The following is a 27320-nucleotide window of genomic DNA, read 5'->3' as shown; positions in this document are numbered from 1 at the left end:
CTGTGCTGACCGCTCAGAGCCTGGAGCCTGTTTCAGATTCTGTGTCTTCCTCTCTCTCTGCCCCTCCCGTGTTCATGCTCTGTCTCTCTCTGTCTCAAAAATAAATAAATGTTAAAAAAAATAAATAAAAATAAAATAAAAACAAAAAAACAACAAAAAGGTTATTGATTATTGATTTAATACCCTTAATAGATAGGCCTGTTCTGATTATCTATTTCTTCTTGAGTGAGTTTTGACAGATTGTGTCTTTCAAGGAATTGGACCATTTCATCTAGGTTATCAATTTGTGGGCATAGCATTTGTTCACAGTACTCCTTTTTATCCTTTTAATTTTGATGGGATCTATAGTGATAGCCCCTCTTTAATTTCTGATGATTAGTAATTTGTGTCTTCTGATTTTTTTTTTTTTTAATTTTCTTGGTTAGCTTGGCTAGAGGCTTATTGATTTTATTGATCTTTGGTTGTTTTTCCCTATTGATTTCCTGTTTTTGCTTTCACTGATTTCTGCTCTAATTCTTAATATTTATTTTTTTCTGCTTACTTTGGATATAATTTGCCTTTGTTTGTTTGTTTTAGTTTCTTCAGGGGAAACTAAGATGCTTGATTTTAGATCTTTCTTCTTTTCTAATGTATACATTTAAATGCTACAAATCTCTCTCTAAGCACTATTTTTACTGTATCCAACAAATTTGGTAAGTTATGCTTTTATTTTCATTTAGTTTAAAATATTTTAAAATTTCCCTTGAGATTTCTTATTTGACCCATGTATTATGCATCTGTATGTTGTTTAACTTCTGTGATTTTGAGATTTTAAGTTATCTTTCTGTTATTGATTTCTAATCTAATCTAATTCTGTATGATTTCTATTGATCTAAATTCTCAGGTGGTTTTGTGGCCTAGAATGTGGTCTATCTTGGTGAATGGTCAATAATAATAGCAACAATGTATTTGATTAGGTATGCTTATGTAGTATGTGTGTATGTATATATATATATGCTTATATTTGCTTGTATATATAAATAAAATGATGGACAGCAATGATACAGAGATGAAAAAAATAAGATTATTTTGTTATTATAATGTACTCACACTACTTGTGTACTGGTATAGTGGTATCCATTTGAAAGTGGACTTGCCAGGGCACCTGGGTGGCTCAGGTTTTTAAACATCCAACTTTGGCTTAGGTCATGATCTCATGGCTGGTGAGTTTGAGCCTTGCATGGGGCTCTACGCTGACAGCTCAGAACCTGGGGCCTGCTTCAGATTCTGTCTCTGTCTCTCTCTGCTCCTGCCCCTCCCCAGCTCACATATTCTCTCTCTCTCTCTCTCTCTCAAATATAAATAAACATTAAGCAAAATTAAAAAAGAAAGAAAGTGGGTTTGGATTAGTTGTAAATGTATATTGAAAACTCTAGGACAACCAGTAAAAAAGGAAAAAAAGAAGCATAACTGATATGCCAAGAAGGGAGAGAAAATAGAATCATATAAAATGCCCAATTAAAACCCCAAAAGGAAGAGAAAGACTGGAGGACTGTTATGACTTTGTTAACATTTGCTAAGTAGAGCAAGGGTACTGGATGATGAACTGCTCACAGTTTAACAAGAGACCACAAGAGAAACTGAAATAGAGAGTATATTATTCATAAGTCCTGGAAGAAGTACATAGCATGCTTCGAAATGCCACATGGGGAAGTTGAGGCAGAATCCAGGCAGAGAGAGAGAGAGAGACAGGACCCAGGGCACATACCTTTATTAGAGCCCATTGGTATTGTTTAGATTGGGTAATTTCTTTTTTTCTTTTTTTTTTTAATGTTTATTTTTGAGAGAGAGGGAGAGACAGAGAGAGAGAGAGAGAGAGAAACAGAATCCAAAGCAGACTCCAGAGTCTGAGCTGTCTGCACAGAGCCCTACATGGGGCTCTAACTCATGAACCATGAGATCATGACCTGAGCTGATGTCAGCTGCTTAACCGATTGAGCCACCCAGGTGCCCCTAGGTTGGGTAATTTCTATTTTCCTATCCTCATTTTACTGATTCTTTCCTCTGTCTCCTTTATTCTGTTATTGAGCCTCTCCACTGAGTTTTAAGTTTTTTTTAAATTCCAGTATGGCTAACGTACAGGGTTGTACTAATTTCAGGTGTACAATATAGTGATTCAACAATTCTATATATCACCCAGTGCACAACATGATAAGTGCACTCCTTAATTCCCATCACTTATTTCACCCATCTCCCCATCCACTTCCCCTCAGGTAACCATCAGTTTTTTCTCTATAGTTAAGAGTCTGTTTCTTGGTTTCTCTCTCACTCTCTCTCTCTCTCTCTCTCTCTCCTTGCTTGTTTGTTTTGTTTCTTAAATTCCATATATGTGTGAAATCATATGATATTGGCTTTTTATGACTGACTTATCTTACTTAGCCTTATATTTTCTAGCTACATCCATGTCATTGCAAATGGTAAGATTTCATTCTTTTTTATGGCTGAATCATATTCCATTGTATATAGATATACCTCTTCTTCTTTATGCATTCATCAGTTGATGGACACTTGGGCTGCTTCCATAGTTTGGCTATTACAAATAATGCTGCAATAAACACCAGGGTGCATGTATCCTTTTGAATTAGTGTTTTGCATTTTTTTGGGTAAATGCCCAGTGGTGCTATTCCTGGATTGTAGAGTAGTTCTATTTTTAATTTTTTAGGAACCTCCATACTGTTTTCCATAGAGGCTGTACCAGTTTACATTCCCACAAATAGTGCAAGAGGGTTCCCCTTTGTCGACATCCTCACCAACACTTGTTGTTCCTTGTGTTTTTGATTCTAGCTGTGAAGGAAAAATGATATCTTGTAGTTTTGATTTGCATTTCCCTGATGATCAGTGATGTTGAGCATCTTTTCATATGTCTGTTGGCTATCTGTATGCCTTCTTTGAAGAAATGTCTGCTTGTGTCTTCTGCCCATTTTTAATTGTATTATTTGTTTTTTGGGTGTTGAGTTGTATCAGTAGCTTACATATTTTGGATACTAACCCATTATCGAATAAGTCATTGGCAAATAACTTCTCCCATTCAGTAGGTTGCCTCTTAGTTTTATTGATTGTTTCCTTCGCTGTGCAGAAGTTTTTTATGTGTGTAGTCCCAATAGTTTTCCTTTTATTTCCCTTTCTTCAGGAGACATATTCTAGAAAGATGTTGTGATGGCAAATGGCAGAGAGATTACTGCCTGTGCTCTCTTTTAGGATTTTATGGTTTTGGGTGTCACATTTAGCTCTTTAATCCATTTTGAGCTTATTTTGGTGTATGGTGTAAGAAAGTGGTTTATTTTCATTCTTTTGCATGTATCCAGTTCTTGAAGAGACTTTTTCTCATTGGATATTCTTTCCTGCTTTCCTACTTCTTTTCACTGGATTTTCCTCATGGATTAATTGGCCATGTAAGTATGTGATTATCTTGGGTTTTCTATTCTGTTCTGTTGATCATTAAGTCTATTTTGGGGCCAGTACCATACTGTTTTGATTACTACAGCTTTGTAATATAACTTGAAGTTTGCAATTGTGATACCTCCAGCTTTGCTTTTCTTTTTCAAAATTGCTTTGGCTATTTGGGATCTTTTGTGGCTCCATATAAATTTTAGGATTGTTTGTTCTAGTCATGTGAAAAATGCTGTTAGCATTTTGATAGGGATTACATTAAATGTGTAGATTGCTTTGGGTAGTATAGACATTTTAACAATATTTGTTCTTTCCAATCCATGAGTATGAAATGTGTTTCTGTTTCTTTGTGTCATCTTCAATTTCTTTCATCATTGCTTTATAGTTCTCAGAATATAGGTCTTTCACGTCTTTGGTTAGGTGTTTCCTAGGTATCTTATTATTTTTGGTGCAATTGTCAATTGAATTCTTTCCTTAGTTTCTCTTTCTGCTGTTTCATTGTTAGTGTATAGAAACGTAACAGATTTCTGCACATTAATTTTGTATCCTGTGACTTTACTGAATTCATTTGTCATTTCTAGTAGTTTTTTGTTGTAGTCTTTAGGATTTTCTGTAAACATCATGACATCTGTAAATAGTGACACTGTCACTTCTTCTTTACCAATTTGGATGCCTTTTGTTTCTTTTTGTTTTTTAATTGGTGTGGCTATGACTTCCAGGACTATGTTGAATAAAAGTGGTGAGAGTGGACATTCATGTCTTGTTCCTGATCTTAGGGGAAAGGCTATCAGTTTTTCCCCACTGAGGATAATGGTAGCTGTGGATCTTTCATATATGGACATTATTATGTTGAGGTGTGTTCCTTCTAAACCTACTTTGTTGAGAGCTTTTATCACAAATGGATGTTGTACTCTGTCAAATGCTTCTTCTGCATCTGTTGAAATGATCATTTTTTTATCCTTTTTCTTATTGATGTTATCTATCAAATTGATTGATTTGTGAATATTAAACCAAACTTACATCCTGGGAATAAATCCCACTTGATTTTGGTGAATGATTTTTTTTTAATGTATTGTTGGATTCAGTTTGCTTATATTTTTGTTGAGGAGTTTTGCATCTATGTTCATCAGAGATGGCCTGTAATTCTCTTTTTTTGTAGTGTCTTTATATGTTTTTGGTATCAGGGTAATACTGGCTTCATAGAATGAATTTGGAAGTTTTTCTTCTATTTTTTTGGAATAGTTTGAGAAGAGTAGGTATTAACTCTTCCTTAAGGTTTTGGTAGAACTCCCCTTGAAGCTGTCTTGTCCTGGACTTCTGTTTGTTGGGAGTATTTGGACTACTGATTCAATTTACTTTTTTTTTTTTAATGTTTATTTATTTCTGACAGAGAAAGACAGAGCATGAGTGGGGGAGGGGCAGACAGAGAGGGAGACACAGAATCCGAAGCAGGCTCCAGGCTCTGAGCTGTCAGCACAGAGCCCGACGCGGGGCTCGAACTCACAAACTGTGAGATCATGACCTGAGCTGAAGTTGGTCAGTCGCTCAACCGACTGAGCCACCCAGGTGCCCCTAATTTACTTGTTGCTAATCGGTCTGTTCAAGTTTTCTATTTCTTCCTGCTGCAGTTTTGGTAGGTTATGTTTCTAGGAATTTATCCATTTCTTCTAGGTTGTCTAATTTGTTGGCATATAGTTTTCATAATATTCTCTTACGATTGTTTGTATTTCTGTGGTGTTGGTTGTTATTTCCCTTTTTTCATTATGATTTTGAGTCCTTTATTTGAGTCCTTTTATTTTTTTCTTGGTGAGTCTGACTAGAGGTTTATCAATTTTGTTGATTTTTTCAAGGAACCAGTTCCTGGTTTCATTGGTGTGTTCTGTTGTTTTTTAGTTTCTATATGATTTATTTCTGCTCTAATATTTATTATTTCCTTCCTTCCTTCCTCTGGTTTTAGTTTTGTTTGTTGGTTTTTTTTTTTTCCTATCTCTTTTAGGTGTAAGGTTAGGTTGTTTATTTGAGATTTTTCTTGCTTCTTGAGATAGGCCTGTATTGCTATAAACTTTTCTTTTAGAACCACTTTTGCTACATCCCAAAGGTTTTGGGCTGTTGTACTTTCATTTTCGTTTGTTTTCATGTACTTTTTGATTACTTCTTTGATTTCTTGGTTGACCCACTCATTTTTTAGTAGCATGTTATTTACCCTGCATGGATTTGTCATATTTCCATATTTTTTCTTATGGTTGACTTCTAGTTTCATAGCATTATGGTCAGAAAAGATGTATAGTGTAACTTCGATATTTTTGAATTTGTTGAGGCTTGTTTTGTGGCCTAATATGTGATCTGTTCTGGAGAATATTCCATGTGCACTTGAAAAGAATGTGTATCCTGCTGTTTTAGGATGGAATGTTCTGAATATACTTGTTAAATCCATCTGGTCTAGTGTGTCATTCAAAGCCACTGTTTTCTTATTCATTCTCCATTTGGATGATCTGTCCATTGATGTAAGTGGGGTGTTAAAGTCCCCTACTATTATTGTATTACTATTGATTAGTTTCTTTATGTTTGTTCTTAACTGTTTTATGTATGTGGGTGCTTCATGTTGGGTGCATAAATATTTACAATTATTATATCTTGATTGTCCCCTTTGTTATAATTTTTTAATGTTATTTATTTATTTATTTATTTATTTATTTATTTATTTTGAGAGAGAGAGAGACAGCACATGAGCAAGGGAGGGGCAGAGAGAGAGAGGGAGACACAGAATTCGAAGCAGGCTCCAGGCTCTGGGCTGTCAGCACAGAGGCCAATGCGGGGCTTGAACCATGAACTGAGAGATCACGACCTGAGCTGAAGTTGGCCACTTAACTGACTGAGCCATCCAGGCTCCCCTGTCCCTTTTATACACTATCCTTTGTCTCTTTTACAGTCTTTGTTTTAAAGTCTATTTTGTCCAATATAAGTGTTGCTACTTGCCTTTCTTTTGATATTCATTTGTATGATAAATCTTTCTTCATCCCCTCACTTTCAATCTGCAGGTGTCTTTAGGTCTGAAATGAGTCTCCTGTAGGCAGTATAAAGATGGGTCTTTTTTTTTTTTTTAATTCACTCTGTCACCCTATGTCTTTTGATTGGAGTGATTATTTCATTTACATTCAAACCAATTATTGATAGATACGTATTTATTGCCATTTTGTTACTTGTTTTGTGGTTATTTTGTAGTTTTTCTCTGATCCTTTCTTCTCTTTTGCTCTTTCCTGGTTTGCTGGTTTTCTTTAGTGATATACTTGGATTCCTTACTCTTTATTTTATTTTTTTGCATATATATTACTGTTTATTAATTTTTGGTCACCAATCAATTTGTACATAACATCTGCATATAGCAGTCTATATTAAGCTGATTGTCACTTAATTTTAAACTCATTCTTTATTCCTCTCCACTCCATGTTTCAGATATTTGGTATCATATTTTACATCCACCGAGTTCTTTGTTTTTTAATATCAGTTTTTCTTTCAGTATTTGCAGTTCTAAAATTTTATTTGGTTCTTTTTATATCTTCTGTTATTTGTTAAATCTTTCTAGTTCTTTGTGGACACTCAATTTTTTCATTCACTTTAAGGTGTTTGTAATTGCTCATTAAAATATTTTTTTTTTCAAATGATGGCTGCTTTAAAATCTTCGTCAGATAATTCTAATATCTCTATCATCTCTGTGTTAGAATCTATTGATGGTCTTTCTTCATTCAATTTGAGATCTCCCTGGTTCATGGTATGATCAGTGATTTTCAGTTCAAATCTGGACATTTTGAGCTTATGATATGAGGTTCTGGATCTCATTCACACCTTCTCATTTAGCTGGATTTTTCTGACACTGCTATGGCAGAGGATGGGAGGTGTACTGCCTTGTCACTGCTAGGTGGGTATGGAAGTTCAGGTTCCCCACTCAGCCTTCATTGACTCCTGAGGGAAGGGTTCCTCATTACTTCTGGGTGAGGATGAGCATTCAAGCTCCTCACTAGGGTTTCACTGATACCTCCCTAGCTGGGAGAGGTAGCAATCTCACATCAGGGCTTGCCATGCAGCCTCCACTGACATCACGTGGAGGAGGCAGGTTCATAATTGTTGGCATGTGGCAAAATTCTTGATTGTCTACTAGGCCTCCTCTGACACCACACCAGCAGAGGGAAGGGAGGAAGTGGTGCCTTATCACCCAGTGGAGATGGAAGTCCAGGCTCCATATCTTGTGTTCTCTGACACCACCCTGTTAGAGTGGGAAGGCTGGGATATCTTGTTATAGCCTAGTGAGAGTAGAAGTCTGACTCTTTACTTGTGCTTTGCCGACATGGGTGGGTGTTGGAGCACTTTTTTTTTTTTTCTGTGATGTTTGGCTGGAGTAGAGTGATTATTGTCTAAGACTCTTCCATTTTACGAGGCTTCCTCTTTCCTTGTCCTCTGGCTAGAGAGGGTAGGCTTTTGTTGGGGCTTGTTTTGTCTACACATGTTAGTGTTTCTGGATTAGTAGCTTCTTCAGCAACGAGTGTAGTATGTATGAGGAAAAAAAAAAAAAACAGTGAACTTACCATAATGTCATTCCTCAAGTCTCCATGTCCCTCAGTTGTCAGTCCTTTTCATTCCACCTTCCAGAGTCTTGTGTTTGTTTTACATGTAATGTCCAGGGCTTTTAGTTGTACTTAATGGGAGAAGCAGGGAAAAGCATATCTACTCCATTTCCTGAAGTGGAATTCCTCTATCATGGTTTTAAAAAAAATAATTTTTGACCCCTGTACTTCAGGATAGTACATAGCAGACATACTACCATTTCCTGAATCAGTTTTTCATGTTAATGTGATTAAGTGAATCACTGTGAAGCTGAAGGGGTCTTTTCTGCATAAGAGGTCTTGGGAAGTTAAAAATCTTTTGGGTTTCTTCGAATTCAATGAGAGGGCTTAATTTTGTCTTATTTTTAGGTTAGGATCTCTAATACAGGCCTATATTTATCCTTTCATCAGCCATTCATTCTCGTCTCCAGAATCTTTTTTCAAGCAGAAAACCATTTTCAGCAGAGTACACATAAGGTTTACACACACACAGTTTTGATGATGCTAAGAGATAAGGGTGTGTTTATGCTTATGGCATTTGTATGTGTTTTAGATTATAGCCTTTCCCCCTCCTCCACATACACTGTTTTAAGAAAGTCATAATCAGAATGAGAAATGGCCCATACCTTCCTTTAGGGCTGCATGTAAAGGCACTTTCATTTCTGCCCTTCTCCAAAAGATGAAAGGTATAATGAGTACACTGTGAATGATTGAATGAGCTACAAGTCAATTGCTCTGAACTCTGTATTAATCCCACTTTCAATACAGAATGGAAGATGTCCTATGGTTCATTTAACTACCAAGTGGTATAAGCTGTTATTGTGTTATTCTCCAGAATTATAAAGTATTGCAAAACTTAATGTATAAAATACATGCAATAAAATGCTGGGCTGCCAAGCAAAGAAGACACCTTTGGTAATTTAAGGAGAGTAACTTTTAGAATGAACTGCAAACTCGCTCTTCGGTTCAAAATAGAATTGAGATATATGCTCCCCTCCCTTGCCCCAGATATTTCACTGAACTTCTGAAAGATGCATTTTGAAAAGTTTTTATAGACATTAAAACACTAAATATAAGCATTTCCAATTTCTGTTTTAGTTACCTTCCTCTATCAGCTCACTAGTGGGACAGGCAGGGAGGGAATCCCAGGAAGTGAAGGAGTGAGAAATGTGCTATCCAGTTCCAGTCTCAAGGCTTCTGGGCTGTGAGGATAAAGCCTGGAGGAGTTATGGCAATATGTGCTTCTGAAATTGCGGTATCATTGACAGGTTGCATTTCAGAATAATTCAGATAACTTACCAGAGGGTGACCCTCAGATTGACAGTAAGTACACTATAGGAATGACCAGACTTCCAAGCTGTTCCCTTGAAGTTCTGATATTGCAGGAAGAGGGAAAGCAGTGAGCTATCAGAGCCAACCTAAACACGATGTTTATAGAAGGAGGGATGATGAGAAAAGACAGTAAGAGCAGATGATCCAGGGGACAGTGGGTTCCAGGGTTTGGATTTGGTCAGGCAGCGGCTGCAGAGCTGTCTGGGTACATCCTCAGCTGGGCCCGTCAGCTGTGATCCAGAGAAGGGTGGAGGATGCCTACCATAGCCTCTGATGCTCCTGTTCAACTTGCTGCTGAAAGGGAGACTCGAGGGTTGTCTCACTGGTTGTCTTACAGAATCTGCACCTGGGTCAGAAAATATTCTTTGTGCCATTGACTTTCAGTAGCTGCATTTCGTTTAACATTAAGTGCTCTACCTAATGATTAGGAATGGAGCCTTTGATCCACCCAAACAAATCTGACTCAAAACTAAACCCTGTCACTACAAACTTAGGTTTGTTACCTTGTTAATTCTACAAAGCTCCTTTCCTCACCTTTCAAAGGAGAAGTAATGACACCTCCCTCACAGGGTTGTTGCAATGATTAAATATGATAACTTGATAAAGTGCTTGGCACAATATTAAAAGATCAATGGTAATCACTGATAATATTTGCCATCATCACAGTATTAATTAACTTATTTATATGAAATCAATTTCTCTATAGCTTGTTGAAATTGTGATAGTTATTCAAAGGCAAACTTCAAAGAGACTAACATAGTTTGATCATCTGTTGACTGACACAGTATTTTATTATGCATGTGAGCACAATGGCAGTTAGCTTTGTTTGCCCCTTGATAAACTCCTGGTAAGAACTGGCAAAGCTCCTGGGTACATGCTCTCTGGATGAGGCCATGCTAGGATTTGACTCCTGCCCAGAAATGCTTCTGCTGCAGAAATTTCTTGCCAGATCATTAAAGTTTTAGAATATTTTCAACCAACAAAGTACATAAAACAGGTATTCCCAGTTTTGTAGGGAAGACCTCGCACAGGTGGGAAATAAGTGACCAGCAAATACAGTTGGCTGAAAATGTTTAACAAATTAACCACACACTTTTTTTCCATTAAGTCAGAGGAGAAAGATGTTGTTTGGTTTAAATGGTAACTAAAGTTTGTCATTTAGATTTGGAGGATCACACTGGAGCTTGGGAAGATGGCCAGCTCCAAGGCTTTTGGCCTCCTCCACTTTCCAGGTTAGACTTGGCTTTGCTGAGTGCAACATTTGAGGAGGAGATGCTCCCCGCAGGTCCGATGGCCCCAGGGCTCAGCCTCTGACCACAATCAGAGGTCTGCTGGGGCTTTGGTGGAGGTTTCTCCACTACAACTGCTGTCTGGACACCTGCTGGCATAGGCTCACTTATCCCAGGAACTTTGACCATTTATGCCAGGCACCTGGCCTCTTCTGCCTCTCGGCCCTTGCCTCTCTCTCCTTGTCCTCATAGTCTGTCCCTGTCCTTCTCCCCAGTGTGGTCAGCAACAAGAGCACTTAGGTTTCTCCACACGATCTGCATTATGCCATGGACAGAACTGCTTAGCAGTGCTTAGAGTACACACTGTAAAGGAATTTGGGGATATGCTAATGAGGAAGCCCATAACCAGAAGCAGAGAAGATTCACAATCAAATTGCAATAAATCTGCAGAGACTCCTTAAAGAACAAGACACACAGGAAAAGCCTGATTGCTGGAAAAACTGCTTTGCAAATGAGTAGTACGGCTGCTGAATCTTTGAAAAGACAGCAGTACTTTCAGAGAGACACAACCGAAGGCCCTAACCACATATTAGTCAGCCCAAATGACTGGCCGATGAATGATAGCGCCGCATGTGCAATCTCTCTCAGAAGAGTTTCTGGAGGGATTCAGGTTTGAATGCTGATGTGGAAAGTAAATAAAATGTTCCAATTTGCTCTTCTCTCTTCCTCCTCAACCAACTGCCCCTGGCCCATCTCCCAGATTTGTATTCTCCCCTGCTTGCTCTGCCTACATCAACAGCCTTGAACGGCACAGAGTTGCTAAGTGACATACAATTCTATCCCATTTTCATCTTAAAGGACCAAATTAGTATATCAATGACTGTCACGTCCGTGTGATGATGAGTACAATTTATAAGTTAAGATTTTGAGGTAAAACGGAACATAAAAAGCTAAATAATTTTGGACAAGTTCATATGGATGTCTTTAAACATCCACCTATATACTCCATTAGGTGAATTCATTGAAGATTGTGATGTACTATATTATAATATTTGATGACACGTAAAGTATTATTTCTTTTCATGAAAATTCACAGGACCATGATTATATGGCAGAGTCTTTCTCTCGTTACTTTTAAAATAACAAAATTTCATTTTTCCTCATTTAGGGTCAAATCAGCGATCCAGAGGTATATCAGAATAAGACAGTACTTTATATGTTGTACCAGATTAAATCCTGATCTTCTCAATGTGAAGTTTAGACTTTGTAAAGGAAAAGCAAATAACTTTTCTTCCGAGTTAAAGACAGAGTGCTGCTTAACTGTTTCTCTTAACTGATTCTGTGGTGAAAAGAAATAGGAACGTTCCAACTTAACAGTTGGCACATTTTTTTTAAAGCCTCCTTTTTCTAAAGACTTCTTTTTCTATTTATCTTCAGGCCTAGTTCATAAAGCTTTAATGGGCTTTAGGATTCAATGCTTGGTAACATGAAATCATAGACTCTGAGGGTGGTAAGGATTTGAACACGTTATGTTTCTCAGAAGGTTGTGACTTGCCCAAAGTCCCATGAGTGGGGGCTGAATGGTCAAGGATTTGCAGTTAGGTTCTGTATTCTTTCTGGTTTTAGATGAAAAACTAAGGAACAGAGGATGTGGATCTTGTATAGGTGGATTATAAAGGTAGACTAAACTAGAAATTCCTTGTGACTTCTTAGGCCCAGATTGAAAGAAATTTACTTTGAGAATTGAAAACAAAGTGTGCTGGTTCATGGTCAAATTCCACATTAGATGGAAGTCACCACAATTCCCCATTTGGCCTCACATCCACTGCGACCACCTGGCTTCAAGGTTCAAGTCCTCTGCCGTTGGGTACAAGTCACCTCTTGTGACATTGCAATAAACTAGTCTCCTTGATTCTACCCTTGTCCTCCCACCCCCCCCTTCAATCTACTCTCATCTCAGCAGCCTAGAGTGATTTTGGCTTTTTGTTTGACAAAGCATTATGTCATCTGTTTCCTCACTTCATCTTTTGTCGCTCTTGTTCATTCTATTGCAGTCCCCTAGCCCTCCTTGTATTTCCTTGTACATGCTAGGTCCTCTCTAATCTCAGGGTTTTACATTTACTGTTTCCTTTACTTAGAATGCTTTTCCAACAAATTGCATGGCTTGCATTTCTTTCAGATTTTTGTTCAAACGTCACTTCAATGAATCCTGGCCTGACTATTCTAGTGCAGTTGCAGTCATTGGCACTTTCCATTTTCCTTTCCTGCTTCCCGCAGCCATGGCATTCATTACTTATAATATATTGCATATTTCTTTAGGTAGTTTAGCGTCTACTTCAGAATGCAGACATTGTGATGGTACTGTTTTTTCATGGCTGTATCTCCGATGTCTAGAACAATGTCTGACCCGCAGGAGATGCCCGGTAAATGTTGGACGAATGCATGAATGAGCAGTGTGATAACAAGACCTCTGGGATATTCAAAAGATTATGTTTTCTCAGGCTTTTTTGTTTTGTCTTTTGTTGTTGTTGTTGTTGTTGTTATGGACTGAACCTTGTTAAAGGGTCCTGCTGTGGCACGGAACTTTCCAGCGTAAGAAAATTTATGTTTTTTGGACGTAGTCTGCTTTTTTTGCACAGCTAAACCAACATACATATATCTTTCTTGAGTTAATTACTGGAAAGGAAATATGCTGTAAAGCCAAACCAAAACAAAAGCCACTTTCCTAAAACTCTATTAAGAATATATTTTCATCCTGGTAAATTAGGAAAAAACACAATTGTCTCTTTCTTTCTTCTTCTGAGTTCTTCAAGAAATCTCAAAGAAAAAAAATGTAGACAGGAGGTCAGCACTCATGAATCAGATTTCCTCTTGATGGGCTTTTTATAGACCTATAACAAAGTGAAGCCCTGGAAATTGTGTTAGGTAATGGGGATTCTGACAGACCCTTTAAGTACGTGGAACTAGGAGGTGCTGCTATAATTCTGCTGCTTCAGATGAAAATGTCAAGTGTTTTCATTAGGTACAACAGCTGTTTCTATTACAGATAACAGATCTCAGAGGTGGTGATGCTGATATCAACTTCTAGTGGGCTCAGAACAGTGTAGCTTGTACAATTAGGTTTTTTTAATTATTTTTTTCTGCACACGCAAATTAACTCTGTAGCAGTAAAAGGAAATTACTTACTTGCTACCGGAATTGTCTGAAAGTGATATGATCATCCTCTGTAGAGTCACATTAACCAAATTAAAAGCCCTTGGGAAAAATTTGGCACCCTGTTCCTTCCCATTCACATCTTCGTAAAGACCTCTCAGGAGCTTCCATTTAGAAAAAGTTAGGATCATTACCAGGGCTTTTAATTTGGAAAGATGAGCTGCTCACCAGTGAGTCCTTCTAGACACCTAGTGGTTGAGTAGAGTGGCTCTGCAGTGTTCCGACCTCAGAGGCCTTGACATTACTATCCTCCTGATTCTTGCTTGCAGGTGTTTTCCGGCACAGGACACAGGTCCATAGCTCTGCTGCTGAAGCTTGTCTCCAAGATAGATGCTATCATTTCATTCTCCTCATGAATGCACTCGTTCTCGGAGAAATGGAATCTATTCCTCCAACCCTGTGAATCTGGGCTGGCCTGTAACTACTTCAACTAGTAGAATATGGTGGAAGTTCTGGAAGTGGCCTTAAAGAAGACCGGTGGTTTCCACTTCCTTTCTCTTGAAATATTTCCTCTTGGAACCCAGCTGTAATGCTGTTTAAAGCCTCATTCACATGGACAGGCCACATGGGTAGGCACTCCAGTCAGCTGTGTCAACCATATGAGGGAGCCATGTTGTAGTCTAGTACATCTTAGCCTTCAGATGACTCTAGCCCCAGGCACAGAAGCCAGTTGATTGAACTACATGAGAGACAGTGAGCAAGATCCACCCCTAGCGGAGTCTCGTCAGCTCATAGAATTGTGAGAGATAATATTGGATTATTATTCTAAACCACTATATTTGGGTGATTGATGACACAGTAATAAATAACTGCAATAGCAGCAAAGTGGGAAGTCATAGGCTAAACATTTCTTTGAATGTAAGCATCAAAAACTAGCTTATTGTGAGGTGGAATTGGTGGTTATCTGTAAGATGTAGGTAGGTATAGACAAATGTCAATTTCTCTTCCACCTTTTTAGCTAGTCCTTGGAATTTCATTGCCAGACTGCCACTTTATTATCACTTGGATTTGTAAGTGCAAAGATGTAGTGTACAAAGGTATATACTTTTGGGATGGATAATGCTATAAACCAGGGTACAGCATACGTTTTCTGTGTAGGGTCAGTTAGTAAATATTTTAGGCTTTGTGAGCTATACAGCCTCTCTAGCAACTACTCAACTTGGCCAAGGTGACATAGACCATATGTAAATGAATGACATGGCTGTGTGCAATAAATTTTATTTACAAAAATAGGTGACTAGTTGGTTTTGACCTGTGCACTCTAGTTTTCTAACCTCATGCCAAAAAATGATTTCTATAGCGAACAGAGATATTTGATTCTTTTGCTTGAATCTCATCAGCATTGCATTTGGTTTACCTCCAGCTGCAATTCCTCTTGCCATTTCTTCTGAGTCTCCTTTGTATGGTTCTCTTCTTAAGTTTGGAATGTGCTCTGCAAGGCTCTCTTCTTATTCTATGCTCTTTCTCAGTCATCTCACCCTCTCTTATGATTTCAGTTGATATCAATTTGCCAACAACTAAAAAAATCTCTATTTGGTCTTTTATCCAGAACTCCAGACTCCTGTACTTTCCCTTGGATATCTTGCCAGCACCCTAAGTTCAATGCATTTTTGTGCCAGTTATTAGCCCATAATCTCTTAACTCCAAACCCACGCTTCTATGATTAACTCTGTGATGCTGGGGGCTGGAACTCTGCAAACCTCATTTCTGTTTTGCCAGTTGTTAGTCTCCATCACTAGGAGGTGATATAGGGGCATTGCAATGCCAAAGGAGAAAGGAGGGACTTGCTGCTGACTTCCTGCCCTTTGGGGTTCCTGTGAGCATCTCTGAAACGAGGCTTCTTTGCTCCAGAAAGTTGTGTTCTTTTCTGTAGTAGTAGCAGGTGAATCTAGTTTTTCCGAAAGTTGCACAATTACCTCCATTACCTCTCCCTCCCTGCTCCTGCCACCCTCCCTCCCATCAGCACCAGTGAGTTAGTGCCCCCTCCTAAGTCTGGATCTCAACCCTTCAGGATTCCGCTCCAAGAGTGGAGATAATAGCACCGGTTGAGCAATGCCTTCTAGTGGGAGGTCTAAGTTTTGGTCCAGCAGGGTCCTTGCTCCAAATTTCGAAGTTTTAGTAATTCCAGTCTCTTCTCTTTGATTTCCCAGCCCTAATGGGTGGTAGCTGCTCCTTTTAATTGCTTCTTCTGTGCTAAATTTATGGTTCTCCTTTGCTTTTTCAGTTCCCTAGTTAACAATGACATACATACCTAGTTAGCCATTCTTTATATTAAATTCCCTTTCAAGTCTCCTGACTGGATTCTGAAAGAGTTTATAGTCTCAGCCCAAAGCTACACTTTTGAAGGGCCTTCTTCCTTAGTAAATGGTACCAGCGAACCTCTCGCCATTCCCCGCCCAGTGACTCAAGCCCAATGTCTGGGCATCATTCTTACTTTTCCTGTTCACTAAACTCTCTTATGCACTCAGTGAACAAGGCCTGTAGATTTGGCTTCCTGCACATTCCTTCTATCTGTCTGCTTCTTTTCGTCTCCACACCCAGCACCATAGATCAGGCCATTGCCTTATAACCGACTGCCCCACATTTCTATAGCTCCTCAATCTGTTCTCCCACTGTAGCTCTAGAGATGTCTCAGAAACATTTTCCAGATAAACGCTTTCTGAAACATTCCAAATCCTTAACATAATTTATAAGTCTTTCTGTGATTTGACTTCCGTTTCTGCACTTCATTTTGAAATATGTTCCTTGCTCCTTTAACATTTTTTCTCAGTTGTTAAATGTGCCCTGCTTTCTTTGTGCTCTTGGCATAAACTCTTCCTTCTCTGCAGAAATCTCCCTTTTCTCCTAGATAACTACTACATATCCTTGAAATGTTGTATAAATATCACTTTCTCAGAGATGGCTTTTCTGACCTCCCAGACCAGATCATATTTCCCTATTTGTTTCTATAGATTATTGAACATCCACTTCTTAACTACAATATTCAGTAAATTTGTAGCTGTATACTTGTCTTCTTTCCAAGGTGGCCAGGCTCATACAGGCAGGGGCTGTTTTTGTATTGTCCAGCACAATATCCGTAAGTATTCTTTCTAGCACAGTAGATCGTTGACAAATATTTGCTGCATTCAGTTAATTTCTGTTCTAGGTATTTTACCATAGGACCTCTGAAATGATTACAGAAGACGCCCATTTCCTCACATGCACTAGATTCCTTCATGGCTGACTATTACCTCTTAAACCGGAGGCTTCTTCGGTTTATTCTCACATCTCCTGACACCACGTCTCCCTTTATGGGTTCTCACAGTAATTGGAGGAGACTGAATGGAGAGTAGACTGACTAGAATTTATTACCTTTAATTGGACTGGAGACCCAACATTACTCCCTCCTACATTGTCAGAGAGCTCTGTAGTGTCACACAAGTCTTCCGAGTACCTGATGCTAGGTGCATCTTTGTCCTTGTTTTATTTAACTCCGGTAACCAATGAAGGGATGCTCCTCTACTTCTCCCATCCAAGTACTAACCAGGCCTGACCCTGCTTAGCTTCTGAGGTTAGAAGAGATTGGGTGCATTCAGGGTGGTATGGTTGTAGACTATTCCTCTACTTCTTTTTTAAATGTTTTATTATTTCTTTATTTTGGGGGGACAGAGAGAGAGAGAGAGAGGACGAACCATGAGATCATGACCTTAGCCAAAATCAAGAGTTGGCTGCTTCACCAGCTGAACCACCCAGGCACCCTGACTGTTCCTCTACTTCTAATAACCAGTATGTTACTCCTCCACTCAAAGCATCAATGTGCTAGTTTTTCTGTAGTTCTCTGAAATGTAGCCATTCTTCCTCAAGTGACAAAATATAGGGGAAAGTGTTGGGAGGTGGACTAAAACATTGATGAATGGGCCTTAAAAAAATCTACAATAAGCAATAATGGAGAGGCAGATAATGAAAACAGAATATGAAAATGAGCACAAGAAGACCCATGAAAGCATATGACCACAATCTGCTGGAGGAGCAGACCTGAGGAAACAGATTAAATAAATCCATTTTGATTCTGGTTACACTTCCAGGGAGATAGCTGCATTTATTTAAAAAACCCAAACAGACAATAAAACAACCTGAAGAGCTTTCTTTTCTTTGTATCTTCTAAACAGATTTGACCCAAGATGGACATTTTCTCTGAGAATAATATATCTTTTTTCCTTCAGCTCAAAGTTTTACCTTTTGGATTGTATTCCACACACGTTCTTTATCGTTTCTTCTTCCTTCAAGGGTGTCCATAGCATCTGCCATTAGTGACTGCAGCTGTGGCACCAAGATAAAAATTATCAGCATGGAATTCACACAGAAATAACTTCTCTAAATACACAGATTAAAACCTAATTAAAAAATCATTTGTACGCTGATGATTTTATTACTCATCTTTCCGACAATGAACACCGCCACCTCATCTTTGCTTCAGTCATTACCAAGTATTATTGCAGATATAAAATATTGTAACAATGGAAAGATTCTTCTTGAGAATTTGTAGAAAACATATAGGTTTTAATGTAGTAAGTGTTGCTGTTTTGTAAAAACAGATTTGGGTTGTAAAGAATGAAGGCGGTAGTTAATTCTCTCAGGAAATGGCATGTAGTACATGAGCGCATTTTAGTATTTTCTCCTGAGGCCAATGTATCATAATTCTAGGCCTCATGCAAAAGCTCACCCGAGGACAATACTAAAATTGTGCTGTTTTATTGCATTTTAAAGGATCTAGCTCATTTAAGTTCTTTTACTATCCTTTTATTTCCTAAAATTTCAAAATAATCAAGTTGCCTTTTTGAAAGGCAAGTTTAAAAAATTCCACCCTTTGCCCCAAACTGCCTTGTCCCAATTGAAAAGAATCTGATCTACATGCTACGTATGCGGTTGTAAGGTAATGAAGCTGCATCGAGCCATGCGATATTCAAAGCTAGAAAAGAAAGTTCTCTAAAAAAGAACAAATGTCAGTTCAGTTCACTGTGCCATCAAAGAGTATGAACCCTCAGATAATCTCTCTGTACTTTAGATATTGCAGAGCTTAAGCAGGAGGGCAGAGTTGAGTCACTCAAAACTCTTCTACTGAGCAGTCACTGTTTATATAGCACCATAAAAGATATTACTAGGATTTATTTTCTAGGTTAACCTATGCTTGGAAGTTGGAAAGTAAAATCTATTACTTAAGGTGATGAAATCTTGTAAGATACATGATTTTTAAATATTTGGCCTGTACATGTACGTCCATATACATTACATTTTTTTTCTAGTAGGCATATAAATTATGAAAATACCCCTGAAATCCTATTTTCCAAGGTTTCAGATAATGGGATATTGCACAACATGTGAGTAAGGGATGTCAATAATGCTAGTTTGATGCTCTGTGTATATATTTGGAAATGTAAGTATTTCCAGAGGAAAAAAAAAAAAGCTCCAGATAGGTGGTTAAGAAGACCTAAGTGCAGAAAACTCCCCTGTATTTTTCATTTAAATCTTGAGTGTGCTTTTTAGGAAGACAGGATCAACACTGTGCCAGCTTCTTAAATTAACATTTTCTTTGCTTCCTCTTATCTCAGAGGAGCATTAATCATCTAAAATTGGCTATAATATGCACTTTGAAAACTCCATACTTACTGCACTCCTGAATGCGTTATGAATGGAAGGATAAACACTTAGCCTTTTAGAAGGTGCTCCACTGCGCACAACCATAAAGGTTTACAAAGTATTATTGCCGGTTTTGATTTAGTAATTCCTTGATTACTAGACTCCCTCCCCCCACAGTTTAATACTTTGGTACGCATAGTTTTATCATTCAGCTAGTCAGACCATTTTATATACTTTGAATATCAGTATTTATAATACCTTTTTATAGGGTCAGATGAACATTATAAATGTTGGCAGTTCACTTCTTGATGGATTAATTTGTTACAACTTTAAAAGCTCAAAGAGGGAGGGTTGCTTTAGTTATCTGAAAATTACAGGTGATCGGTTTAGGCTGTTCTCATCCTTGCTATGTGAATTCAATTCAGGTCTATAATTAGTTTTAGCTACCTTCAATTACAGCCTCAAAGTAAGAGCCCTCCCTTACAACACATTAGGATTTCCGTATACAGTGAATTTTACCTTTCCTCGAATGGCCCTCACATTGGTTAGTAATAGTTTTACAAATGAGGAGCCATCATTTCTCATATTAATTGTGGTTATAATAGACACATCTGTTTGAAGATTGTTTCTGTGAGATAGTCCATCAACTGATTTTTGACTGGCTCTGTGTTTTCTGAGTTAATTGGTCAATTCGGTTAAAAAAAAAAAGTCATTTGTCTAACTACATTTTCCCTTGCAATGAAACAACTGTTTTATCTAAATGTACCAGTGTGTGTGTGTGTGTGTGTGTGTGTGTGTGTGTGTGTTGGCACTACCAACATATACGTGATGCTAGAAGTGAATAAGAAAACTATAAAGACTATTTCGTAGGGTTGTTTTTTATATAGTAATTACTCTTGTTCTCTCTACTTTCCCTTACAAGAAAATTATATACTAACCCATCTGGGAGTTTAAGAAATAATTTATCAAAATTATACTTTACTTAAAGCAAAAAGCCTGACCCACAATATGAGTAATCAGCCCTTTTCCATGTTTTTACACATCACAAAGTTCTTACTATAAAAATGGAGGCTAGTCGACATGAGCAAATAAAAGACAGAAACACATCTTTCTACATTTTCCAATTTCTTTATTAAAATGCCTCAGGAGGGTTGGGCAGGTTGCCCTCAGACTACATTGATTCTCACAATTTTGTTTTTCAGGACATATCATTCTTATGTTGGCTGGGGGCCTGTGAAAGCCTTAAACAAAGAAAAACACTTACCAATTCCGTCTCCTCTTGACTGATGTCCTGTAGATAGGGAATGGTTGCCAGCTCCGCCATTGCTTGATTGATCACCTGGGACTGCTCCTTCACTCTCTGCAGCCGGCTCAGGAGGCTGGCATACTGCAGCTTCTCCATCACACCGGAGCACCCGTGGAAACTCCCCTAGTCTCCCAGTAAAAGGAAATGTTTTAGACCAAAATCATGGAAATAGACCTCTCTCTAGAGATTGAAGTCAGGGATTATTATATTTACATCCTTGGAAGCGATGGCTACCTAACACAAATAAGTGTTTCTTTCCATTATTTTAGGGAATTGTCTGCACCCTTCCTTCAAACAGATGAATGTACAAAAAGGAAACGCTTTGCAAGACTGTTGAGAAGGATGTCCAGGTGGCCCTGTAGAAGGAACCTGGGCTGAGGGGAAAAGAGGGGACTGAAATTGAATGTGTTCCACTCTCCCAGTGGGGATCCCACAAAGTTGTGTTCATTTAGAGAGGGTGACTTTATCTATGTCACCAAGGCATCACAGGAGCTAAGAGTTGCCTACTGTCTTGTGTATATAAAAGAATACTTTTTATGCAAGTTGAATCCTGAAAAATGTTATGCATATTGAATTCTGTCTACCCTAATGGCTAAAATTAAATCTGCTTTTACCTTTAGTTCTCACTGGATGGCCTTGGACTCTGGTTCCCCTCCTTGTGGTATTAGAGCACTTGATTCTGGCTCCTTGGACCATCCCAACAACTGACACAATCCATCCTGAAATAGGCTACGTACACATTTGTAAGGGCCAACCCCTCCCCCATGAATCTATTGGTATTTTGGGCTTTCTTAAAAATGGGGCACACTTTTAATAAGGTGTGCCAGTCAGCCATAAAACAGGAGACATGACCTTCTCTAAAACTTCTAATACAAATTGTAATGCTTGATGGGAAAAATAAAACATCACAAAATTCTCATTTATATTTAGGAAAAAGGGGACAGAGGGGTATCTAAGGGTTAATAGAAAAGCTTTGAGTTTCTGCTGTGTTTGGATGGTGATAAGAAGTGGGAAGTCACAGGAAGATATAGTTTGGCAACTGCATTCCACATCCTGGTGCTCAGAAGAGGAAGTCTGGATGACTGGTGTTCCTTTATAACAGGGTTCCTCCTTGACCACCTGTACAGGAATCATGAGGTTTTGTTAACTGTGCAGAGTACTGGGCCTTACAAGGTGAATCACTATCTCTTGATATGTTGCCCTAGAAATATGATTTTTAGCTAGGTTCCCCCCCCATATTCAAATATCTCCAGTTGAAGTTGAACAAACCACCATTTTAAAGCCTAATATTTGAACAAAGACTATTTTAGTTTGTGTATGTTTATAGAACAGATTTTTCTCTCCAGACATTAGAGAAGGCAGACATGATTTTTTCTTCTTAAAATAGAATCTCTTCTAAAAAGAAAAATTATTAGAAACTAGCATTACTAAAGAGCATCTGAATTTCAACTTGCATGTGGAAAGCAGTTCTTTCTGAAATGTCACATTCGTGTTTTGATGGACACTGACCTCTAGAAGTTGGCACTCTTCTAGCATCTTGGTAGTATAGGAAGATTGAGGAGCATTACATTGTATATGCTGTATATGCCTCCCTAACACTTATCTGTGCCATTTGACTAATGCCCTTCTATCTCTGCTAATTTGTTTTTCCTGATTAATCATTTATCTGAAAACCTGTGAGCCTATAGGAGTGATGATTGCAATTGTGGATTTGGGATCCCTTCTCTGACTTGACAAAATAGCTAGCTTACCCATTTAGTTTAAACATGTAGCTAAACAATGGGACACTGTCAAATAGAGGAAAGCAAGTTGCAGGAGAAACTGTTTTCTTTCTGAAGAAAAATTGCTTTCTTTGTTCTTCTTTAAAATAAACAATGGGGCTCATTGTAGGAAAGTGGTGTAGTGACTCAACTCCAAAGAGCAGAAACAACAGCAGTCTGCTCGGGAACATAATCTATCAGTGTAATTTTCCAAAACATCAGGAAAATAAAAATAGTGGAAGCAATGGTGCTTTGTTAGCTTGATTGTTGGATGCATAACAAAACAGGAAGCGCTCCATACAAATCAGATTCTAGGGAGAGAGCATAGTTGACTGCTAATCGTTACCTATCCTCCCCCACTACCTTAAGCCAATGCAATTTAGTTATCAGGGGACTATAAGTTAATATTTTACCTATACAAGATGCGGATTTTTGAGAGACATAGTGAAAAAGAGATAAAATTGATATCTAGCGCCAGGAGGAATGTTTTAATGCCGTTTCTTTAAGAAAATAAAGGAAATAATGAAACATGAAGGAATTAGGTTAAACATCTAATGTTACCAAAAGCTAAATCTAAAGGGAAAGTAGCCCTCCCAATGAGACTTCAGGAGTGATCAAAAGTGTCCTTAGCTGCTGGAAAGAGTGTAATAAAGTGGCCAAGACTGAAGCTAAAACCTCATACAGGTACAATGAAGGTTAGGTAAATATCAAGTGCAAATGAAAGCTTCAGTCCGAGAATTGCCTAGATTTAACAGCAGGTATGGTTAAATGTTTGGCAAGTAAGTGGTACTATATAATACCATTAGAAAGCAGAACCCAAGTAAATATATTTCCATTTGACATACGTGTAGAATCATTAATTGCAAAAAAGGGGTAGAAAACGCATATCATTGTTCATTTCAAATGTGTATATGTAAACGTTTTTTATGCTTCACTTGGAGGAAATTAAAAGTAAAATTAATGAGGTATTAAAACATGGTTAGGTCATTTTTTGGCAAGTCAGGCTGTGAAGAAGGCTTCATGCATGGTGAGAGATTTTATTATTTTAACTCTTTAACATTTAGCCCAGGAAGCACAGTACATAAGGTTTGAAACTGACAGCAGCCAATAAAGTTAATGAATGGAAAAGCACAATGGCATATGGTAGCATGTGAAATAATTAGGACAAGGATCCAGAGAAGGAAAAATACCATTAGAGCAGAGCTACTGGTTGAGTGGGGTTGATGTTAAATGGGATTAAGAGCCACCTGGTAGGAAGGTGGTAGAATATTTTAGATTATAACTCTTACGGTACCAGAATCATTATTGTTTGGCCATGTGTTATTGTTGTATGCCTAGTAAAGGAATCTATAAAGATAAGGAAACTGGGGTCAGAGTGTAAGGAGAATCATTGCCTGACACACAGAAAACCAGGAATGTCCTTGTCTCCTTCTACCGTCTCGTGGCAAGAGATGAAAATTCATGTTCCCTGGGAAGCCCTACTGTGGTGAGTAGATTCACTCCATGGCTGGAGATGACACTTCTAATCCTGCCTTTGTGAATAGATCTGAGCACATTAGTGATCTAAGGAAAAAAGTTAGAAATCTGTAGGACACTCACACAATCATTTTAGAGGAACATATAATTTCCAAGTATACAGCTTGCATAAAGAACAACAAAGGTCTATCAAACTGTCCTTTGTCAAAACAAACTAAAACCAATACAAATAATTTAAAATCCTGAAATTTGTACTGCTTTACAAAGTGTTTCAACATGGATTATGTACTTTTGGTCTCCAACAACTCTGTGAGGTGGGCCTGGCAGATATCAGCTTATTTAATAAATGAGAAAAAATAGCTCAGAGGTTAAGCGACTTGCCCTAGGGTTACACAAAGCATAGCCTTGGACCAAAGTCTTCATCTGTAGGTGTCACAAGTGAGGGTAACAACTAATATGAACAATGCAATACCTAAACATTCAAGTGGACAGCATTTGATATGTGACAAGAAAAAAAACACATACTTCAGGGAATCTTAAAAACACTGTTGAGTGTTTCTTGGGTCACAGTTAATGGCAAAATGTAGCAATAATTTCTACTTACCAACTCATTACTTGCTTCATTAAGCTAGGTTACCTTCGCAGCCAATTTTATTCAGTCCTGCTTTATGAAGCTGTAGTTGGACATACAAGAAAAAGCCTAGAGGCCAATATTTGGATATACTTGTGGTTCCTGGGTACCTTCTGGCTCACTTGCTTCATTTCCATTGCATCCATGTTTGAGATAATCTTCTAAAAACTATTTTGGAAGATTCCATTTCCCATAGAGTTAACCTAGAAATGTTGATAAAATGCCTTGCACGTAGCAAAGTGGTGCTGACTTATTTTAAAGAAGACTGAGGGATTATTTCGATGCTAAGAATTTTAGTTGTGGTTTTCAAATATCCTTTATGGACACATGAAGATACACGCACATACAAATTTATAAGTGGATAGAATGCCCTTTGAAACGTGAGAAGAAAATGAGTGAAGAATATTTAAAAAGTGTGTGATGTCTAGATAGGCCCAAAGTGCATACACAACACACTGTGAGATATGAACTGGCAAGAGGTGATGTGGCCAGTGCCCTGACAAGTAATAAGGTATGGCCACTGTTGCCCCAAAGAGCCAGGGCACCAAGAGATCACTTCCACAACTTTCAGCTCTGATAAGCTAACCATGGCTCTGCTAGGCTAACCATGAACTGAAGAGGTGAAATAATGCTGTATGGTGATGGTTTTTGTTAGCAAAGATTCCACTGCTTGCAAGGGTCTGGTGATGATAAGGATGATGCACGCGGGTCTCTAACCAAGGTTGGTGATGGTGTGTGTATGGCTGGAGGAGGTTATGATAGACGGTAAATTGGAGAACAGGACCTAAAATTTGTGGTAGAGCCAATGAGATTGCTATAAACTGAAAGTTTGTATCCACCCATCCAAATTCATATATTGAAGTCCTAATCCTGGGTGTGATGGTATAGTGATGGGGCCTTTGGGATTAGACAAAGTCATTAGGGTGGAAGCCTCGTGATAGGATTGATGCTCTTATATGAAGAGACACCAGAGAGCTTACTGTCTGCCACGTGAGCACACAGATAGAAGGTGGCCGATTGCAAGCCAGGAAGAGGGACTTCATCAGAACTTGAGCATGTGGCACCCTGATCTTGGATTTCTAGCCTCTAGAACTGTGAGAAAATGGAAATGGATTTCTTCTTCTTCTTCTTCTTCTTCTTCTTCTCCTTCTTTTAATTTTTTAATGTTTGTTTATTTTTGAGAGAGAGAAACAGAGTGTGGGTGGGGGAGGGGCAGAGAGAGAGGGAGACACAGAATCTGAAGCAGGCTCCAGGCTCTGAGCTGTCAGCACAGAGCCCAATGTGGGGCTCAAACTCATGAGTTGTGATATCATGACTTGAGCCAAAGTCAGACGCTTAACTGACTGAACCACCCAGGCACTCCTGGATTTCTTCTTAGTAGAAATATAGGAGAGATAATTGAGTGGAACGCAGTTATGGGGAGGGGGGGAGCTATGTGGTAGGAAAATCAGTAAAAATGTGCTTTTGTATTTGTAATGCATAGAATTACAAAACGTGCAAATAGATTAGGGGTTTTATAGCTTTTTAAAAATGCTGAATAATGTTATTGAGCAGATAAACTGCTGAACAGATGTTAAGTAGCTGTTTGTGATGACCCCCTTGGTTCCCCTTGTAAGGTAAGAACATCAAATCAATGATGTAATACAAAAGCCACAAAAAGAAAATTCTTCAAAATTTCCAGCTTCTAGGCCTTTTGAAAAATATTTTAAAAGGGGAAAATCTGTAGTCTTTATAGCCTGTTAATGGGAAGTTCCCTTTATGAACTTTCAGCATAATGGCTTACATTTTGTAAAACAGTACAGCATAATTCAGGTCTTATTTTGGGCTTTTTAACACTGAAAAGTAGAAAGGGCAAATTTTCCCTGGATCAGAAAACTTACCTTAGGGGTGTACAAAGATCAGTTGCCAACTCTTAGGGTAGTATCCAATTTAGAAGTGTGGTGCAGAGGCACTAGCTTGAAAATTCCGAATTCTTGTGTACGTAACAAAATAGTTATGTATAATAGCCCAATATACGAAGTAGGGAAACACTGTGTTCACTAAAAATGTGTTGCTGATTTGAAGTGACAAATGTACTGCCAACTTCAATTAGATATCAGGAAGGCACAAAGAAAAATCTCTTTAAAGAGACACTAGCCTAACAAATTCTGGAAATTGCATAGTGTAGCATTGCAATATGTTAAAAAAAAATATATATATATATACATACACACACACATATATATATATACATATACATATATATGTATATATGTGTGTATATATGTACACATACACATATATACACATATACACACATATATATACATATATACATATATACACATATATACACATATATATGTATGTATATATGTGTATATATGTATACATATGTATACATATATATATGTATGTATATATGTATATATATATGTGTATATATATACATATATATGTATATATATGTGTATATATATACACATATATATGTATATATATGTGTATATATATACACATATATATGTATATATATGTGTATATATATACACATATATATGTATATATATGTGTATATATATACACATATATATGTGTATATATATGTGTATATGTGTATATATATGTGTATATATGTGTGTGTGTATATATATATATTTTAAAACATATTGCAATGCTACACTATGCAATTTCCAGAATTTGTTATGTGTATATATATATATATATGTATATATATATATGTGTGTGTGT

At 37.8% G+C, this 27320-nt stretch overlaps 1 protein-coding gene across 4 annotated transcripts in view; it reads right to left on the bottom strand.

Annotated features, from left to right (window-relative positions):
• Positions 1 to 27320, bottom strand: part of SPATA16 (spermatogenesis associated 16) — a 240811-nt gene that overhangs the window by 16250 nt on the left and 197241 nt on the right. For 3 of the 4 annotated variants that reach the window (XM_078432155.2, XM_078432156.2, XM_078432154.2), the window contains exons 9-10: positions 20682 to 20846; positions 18017 to 18100 (exon numbers count right to left, since the gene is read on the bottom strand). In XM_078432155.2, coding sequence (XP_078288281.2) covers positions 18017 to 18100; positions 20682 to 20846 — 249 coding nt within the window. The remainder of the gene's footprint in view (positions 1 to 18016; positions 18101 to 20681; positions 20847 to 27320) is intronic. The other variant, XM_078432157.2, reaches the window with a different exon arrangement.

Source organism: Panthera onca, chromosome C2, assembly GCF_046562875.1.
Source record: "Panthera onca isolate mPanOnc1 chromosome C2, mPanOnc1 haplotype 2, whole genome shotgun sequence".
NCBI lineage: Eukaryota > Metazoa > Chordata > Mammalia > Carnivora > Felidae > Panthera > Panthera onca.
The sequence above is the reverse complement of the archived record's forward strand: the minus strand, read 5'-3'. Positions and strand labels throughout refer to the sequence as shown.